We start from the raw sequence: 6,511 nt of genomic DNA on the forward strand, positions 1-6,511 counted from the left end.
AGTGTGCAGGAGAATCAGCAGCTGCCCAGATGAGAACAAGATGAATTAGATGAAGATGATTTAGACTCACCTACAGCTCTTATGAAAATTGCTTACAAATGAAACTTGAAACTTGAAGTGTGAAACTTCAACGAATGAAACTTGAAGTGTCTCCAAGATACTGTCTTTAAGAAAAGAACATCATGTTCGGATGTTGCTAGAATTTTCTGTGCTGTTAACCCATCAGAACCTGTAGAGATGACGTCAATATGACTATAATTACTAGTGTTTCTGCATTGTAAGTTAGTTGGAGGAAGGCTCCGGAAGTGTGGAGAACTCTGTCTTCAGTAATCTCTCTGTCAGCTGACTGACCTTCAGATTTGACTCCTGGGCTTTATTGAGTATACTGGGCTCTCTTTGGGGTTTAACTGTAATTCGCTTACAAAGTCAACCTGAGATCAGTGAATTTTTTTACTTTCCTGTGTGTAAGAATCTATAGTCTGCCTCGACCCAGCTTCCACTCCACAATATGTTTGATCATGCTCATTTCCCAAAATGACTTAATTATTATAGCGAAGAAGAAAGTCAACAGTTATGTTGTTTATAGACCATTTGGGATGATCACATCCTGAGCAAATGGTGACCAATTGTAGAATGGGACAGGTGTGGGAGACGGAGAACCACCTCAGACAAAGGGGTGTCAGAACTTAATTAACATACAGACTACAGCTGTTACAACAGGAGCAACTTCATTTACATGAAGGGTAGTACACTGAAAATGTATAAAAGGTTTAAAAATAGGATGTTCTGGGTTCATTCCGACTCCGCTGAACCCAAGGTACTACATGTGCTTTGTCACTGCTATGCTATAATAAACATCTTCATCTAGATCTTCAACGTCCTCATCATGTTTTCTTACATGTGTCATCAGAATCTCACAGTATTTCATATTTCAGAATTAGAAGAACAGCACGTGATTTTGTGAATGACAGATTAGAGAATGTGTTTTCATAAACACATCTGCTCTTTTAATAACAAAAATAGATCATGTCGGCGCCGATAGCCTTGTGGGGAGTGTGCAGACATATTGCATTGTTGCGCTACGGGTGTCTCGAGTTCAAATTCCGGCTCGAGGACCTTTCCTGACCCCGTCCCGTCTACACTGTCCTACACTAGTAAAGTTAAAAAAAAAGCCAAAAATAAATCTTTAAAAAAAAAAGAAATAAGAAATTGATAACAAGAAACCCTTGTCTTGGTCATAAAATGAAAAACAGTTACCTGAATGTGCAGTTTATGAGGGACGTCTCCAAATGGCCGCAGCTGTTCGGCGTGTTTGCTGACACACTCCAGATACTCCTCACTGAACTGATACTGAGGGTTAACCAGAGCAAAGACACGCTCCACTAGTCCTGCCCAGAAATCAGAGAGCACCTCGGCCAGATTCACTCTGCCCCCTGCACACACACACACACACACACATCAGTGGGTCATCCAGAATCACACAGGCCTCGCTCCACACACACACACACACACACACAGACCCGTGTAGTAGCGCCGCAGGTCGGTGAACAGCTGCTGGAAGATGTGAGCGTTCTGTGTGTATAGATGACCATACGTCTGCGTGAACATCTGATTCATCGACTTCTCTGCCATATCCATCAGCTCCCGGAAGAACTCTGACACCACAGGGACAGAAGCCAGAGAAAAAGACATTTTCATTTATTCACTAAAAAAACTTCAGGTCTCTATGACCCCAACAAGTGAATTTAAAGCATCTGGAAATGCTGATTTAAGAAGGTAACAGAGATTTTTCCACATTATTGAAAGCAATATCACACATACTGCATACAGTCATGGACAAAAATATCGGCACCCTTGGTAAATATGATCAAAGAAGGTTGTGAAAATTAATCTGCATTGTTAATCCTTTTGATCTTTTATTAAAAAAATTCAAAAAAATCTAACCTTTTATCGGATAATAAGAATTTAAAATTGAGGGAAATATCATTATGAAATAAATGTTTTTCTCTAATACACATTGGCCACAATTAACGGCACCCTTTTATTCAATACTTTTTGAAACCTCCGTTTGCCAGTTTAACAGCTCTAAATGTCCTCCTATAATGCCTGATGAGGTTAGAGACACCTGACAAGAGATCAGAGACCATTCCTTCATCCAGAATCACTCCAGACCCTTTAGATTCACAGCTTCTTCTCTTCAGTTCACTCATGTTCTACAGGGTTCAGGTCAGAGGACTGGAATGGCCAGCAGAAGCTTGGTTTTGTGCTCAGTGACCCATTTTTGTGTTGTTTTTGAGGTTTGTGTTTGGATTATTGTACGGTTGGAAGATCCAAACATGGCCCATTATACGATTTCTAACAGAGTCAGTCACTTATTGATTTTTTATCTGTTGGTATTTGTTAGAATCCATGACGCCATGTGTCTAAACAAGATGTCCAGGACCTCCAGCAGAAATATAGGCCCACAACATCAAAAAGAAACAAAATGGGTCCACAACATACAACATACTGACTATGAGAAACTTTGCAAGTATACGTCAACTTATTATACTAACCCTAAACCTACCCTACTGAGAGTTAGTAGACATACAGTTGACATATGGTTACAAAGTTATTTATAGTTAGTAGAATGTCTAAAGTGTACTATCGAAATAAAGTGTAACCAAAAACACAAAACAGCACATTTTCTATCATGTCTTCTTTAAAAGAAAAATATAAATCCAAATAACAAGATGGACACAGTGCCACATCTGATCATCAACGCAATAACATGATGGATTATTCAAATAAATACCCTAATACAAAATATGTAAATAAATTCAAATATATTCAAATAAAGTTGAAAGAAACAGACAGAAAAGTGACTGTCTTTAAAAAAGTGTTTTTTTTTTCACTCTCAAGCGTTAAAACCATGAGTGTCATTTGTTCTTGAGTTTGTAGGACTCATAAACCTCATGAAGATGTTGTGAAAGATATGATGGACTTCAGAATATATTTTTCCTTTACACAGACCAATGGCATGAAAATGCTTATGTTTTGATATTCGAGGTACAGTTTATATATATATATATATATATATATATATATATATATATATATATATATATATGTGTGTGTGTGTGTGTGTGTAATGCATGGAGAGCTTACAAAGCCATGTATATTATGTATGTTTATCAGGTTTGTCCTGATGCGGGGCCACACTTGTTAATCTTGTAATAGTGAATTACGGCATGCATTTGTGGGAACCTTTATGCTTTATGTGTCAATGAGAGGCGGTCTGAATCAGAAGACTCTCTCACCACACGCTTCATTGCTCAGGACTGTGGTGAGAAATGATAGGTTCTGGAGGAAGGTTGTTTCATGAGTGTCAAGATGTTTACAGTGCAGTCAGTCATTCATGCTCTCAATCAGGTCCTCACCGTCAAACTTGCGGTGTCTCTGGGTGAAGGTGGTGAGCAGGAACTGGCTGGTGTCCTGCACCGCAGACAGGAAGTCAGCTTCGCTCTGGTGCGCGAGTGTGTCCTCCATCAGACTGGAGCAGCAGGTGTAATCACGAGGACACAGACGCAGGTGCTCACCTGCCAATCAAAGCACACACACACACACACACACACACACAGACGGAAATGAATCCGTGGCTGCTATTAAATTCAGAGTTTTCTAATATTACATGTATCTAAATGATCAGAACACAGGGAAATTAAACCAAACAAAAGTCACATTTTCCATTGTAATCCGTTTACACTTTACAACATTATTTATGTGCATCTCATCATTAATTAATTTCCATCATTTCATTCACTTACACCTTATATATATTTTTATACTGAGTATTTCTGTAAGAACTAATAATGTTTGTAAACAAAGACAGGTGGGCTGATAGATCCAGCTTCAGTGAAAGTAGATCACACACACTCGTGTCTTACCGCTGAAGTGTGTGTGTGTGTGTGTCTTACCGCTGATGTGTGTTTGTCTGTCTGTCTGTCTGTGTGTCTTACCACTGATGTGTGTGTTGTGTGTGTCTTACCACTGAAGTGTGTGTGTGTGTGTCTTACCACTGATGTGTGTTTGTTTGTTTGTCTGTCTGTCTGTGTCTTACCACCGATGTGCGTGTTGTGTGTGTCTTACCACTGAAGTGTGTGTGTGTGTGTGTCTTACCACTGAAGTGTGTGTGTGTGTGTGTCTTACCGCTGATGTGTGTTTGTCTGTCTGTCTGTCTGTGTGTCTTACCACTGATGTGTGTGTTGTGTGTGTCTTACCACTGAAGTGTGTGTGTGTGTGTGTCTTACCGCTGATGTGTGTTTGTTTGTTTGTTTGTCTGTCTGTCTGTGTGTGTCTTACCACCGATGTGCGTGTTGTGTGTGTCTTACCGCTGAAGTGTGTGTGTGTGTCTTACCGCTGAAGTGTGTGTGTGTCTTACCGCTGATGTGTGTGTGTGTCTTACCGCTGATGTGTGTGTGTGTGTGTGTGTGTGTGTGTGTGTGTGTGTGTTTTGTGAAAAGTCAGGACATAGATGTGTATAATGACGAGGGTATGGCAGGTATTACAAGGTGAAGGTGGCATCTCAGGACATTGACCCATGTCCCCACTTTTCAAAACGCTTATAAATCACTCAGAATTAAGTTTTTTTCAAAAAAGTTGAAATGCACAGTCTCCTGTAAGGGGTAGGTTTAGGTGTAGGGTTGGTGTAGGTCAATAGCACATACAGTAAGTACAGTATAAAAACCATTACGACTATGGAATGTCCCCACTTTTCACAAAAACGAACATGTGTGTGTGTGTGTGTGTGTGTGTCTTACCGCTGATGTGTGTGTGCGGCGCGGTGTTGAGCCCGTGTTTCTCTCCGTAAACCCGGCGTGACTCTCCGCAGCTCCTCGCTCCGCCCGCGGCGCACCACAGCGCGATCAAACACAGCAACACCTTCATCATCCTCACAAACACCTTCATCATCCTCACAATCACAGAGTCAGTGAAGACACTAAACCCTAAACACTAAATAACATTTATTCAGTTTGACACAAAATAAAGACGAGACTCGAACCTGCTGCGACCGTCTTTGTCCCGGGATGATCGTGCACGCGCGCGCGCGCTCACACAGCCTCCACAGAGAGTGTGTCTGAACAATAGAAACACACACACGCACACACGCACACGCGCACACATTTTCTCTTTGTTGGTTTTTTAACAACACGATTATTTATTCAGCCAGTTCACATCGTAAGATTAAATAATATGCTTTTATTCCCAAAAATCAAGATTGATGAATAACTTCGGATACAAATCATTAAAGCGTTCAGGGGCGTCATAGCGCTGTATAACTGATACACTGGTTTTATTTCATGTCTTTATTTGAAATATTCCCAGATTTGTAAACTCTATCATGAAATATCCTATTCTCGAGCATTTGTAAATGCATTCACTCGTTTAAGCGCCTTTACTGATCGTGTTAGTTGATCTTTAACTGACGATGGGCACCGCTCATTTTCATTTTCCTCTTTATTTAAACTTTAGGATTTAACCAGGCAAGTCATCAAGAACAGGTTCTTATTTTCAATAACAGCCTGACAGGATAATTAATATCCCCTGAAAGACATGCATTATATACAGAAGACACATGAATCATGCAGCTAGCCTAAATCACTCCTGAAAGTGACCTGAACTCGATTAATATTCCGACACGATGTGTATCTGTCTGATGAGGTATCTGCAGGAGCTTTCAAATTCGAAGGACTTTTAAGACCTTTTTTAATAACTGCACAAATAAAATGAAAACCGTGTCAGCGGGGTGCAATGGTGACTTAAACTATTAAACTATATGACTAGTCAGATTGTGTCAAAGCAGCTTTACAGTATTTATTATTATTATTATTTCACAAAAACAAAGTTTGATAAAATGATAAACATCTCATTCCTATCATATTTAAATGATCATATACAGGTGCTGGTCATATAATTAGAATATCATCAAAAAGTTGATTTATTTCACTAATTCCATTCAAAAAGTGAAACTTGTATATTATATTCATTCATTACACACAGACTGATATACTTCAAATGTTAATTTCTTTTAATTTTGATGATTATAACTGACAACTAAGGAAAATCCCAAATTCAGTATCTCAGAAAATTAGAATATTACTTAAGACCAATACAAAGAAAGGATTTTTAGAAATCTTGCCCAACTGAAAAGTATGAAAATGAAAAGTATGAGCATGTACAGCACTCAATACTTAGTTGGGGCTCCTTTTGCCTGAATTACTGCAGCAATGCGGCGTGGCATGGAGTCGATCAGTCTGTGGAACTGCTCAGGTGTTATGAGAGCCCAGGTTGCTCTGATAGTGGCCTTCAGCTCATCTGCATTGTTGGGTCTGGTGTCTCTCATCTTCCTCTTGACAATACCCCATAGATCTTCTATGGGGTTCAGGTCAGGAGAGTTTGCTGGCCAATTAAGAACAGGGATACCATGGTCCTTAAACCAGATACTGGTCCTGTTGGAAAATGAAATCTGCAT

At 39.7% G+C, this 6,511-nt stretch overlaps 1 protein-coding gene across 2 annotated transcripts in view; it reads right to left on the bottom strand.

Annotated features, from left to right (window-relative positions):
* Positions 1–5,176, bottom strand: part of gpc2 (glypican 2) — a 50,140-nt gene extending 44,964 nt beyond the window's left edge. The window contains exons 1-5 of one of the 2 annotated variants that reach the window (XM_058798322.1): positions 5,042–5,157; positions 4,800–4,941; positions 3,420–3,578; positions 1,521–1,655; positions 1,258–1,433 (exon numbers count right to left, since the gene is read on the bottom strand). In XM_058798322.1, the coding sequence (XP_058654305.1) occupies positions 1,258–1,433; positions 1,521–1,655; positions 3,420–3,578; positions 4,800–4,929 (600 nt within the window). In that variant the 5' untranslated portion in view covers positions 4,930–4,941; positions 5,042–5,157. Of the gene's footprint in view, positions 1–1,257; positions 1,434–1,520; positions 1,656–3,419; positions 3,579–4,799 lie in introns of both variants that reach the window. The other variant, XM_058798321.1, reaches the window with a different exon arrangement.
* Positions 5,177–6,511: the final 1,335 nt, after the last annotated feature.

Source organism: Onychostoma macrolepis, chromosome 14 (assembly GCF_012432095.1).
Source record: "Onychostoma macrolepis isolate SWU-2019 chromosome 14, ASM1243209v1, whole genome shotgun sequence".
Classification (NCBI taxonomy): Eukaryota; Metazoa; Chordata; class Actinopteri; order Cypriniformes; family Cyprinidae; genus Onychostoma; species Onychostoma macrolepis.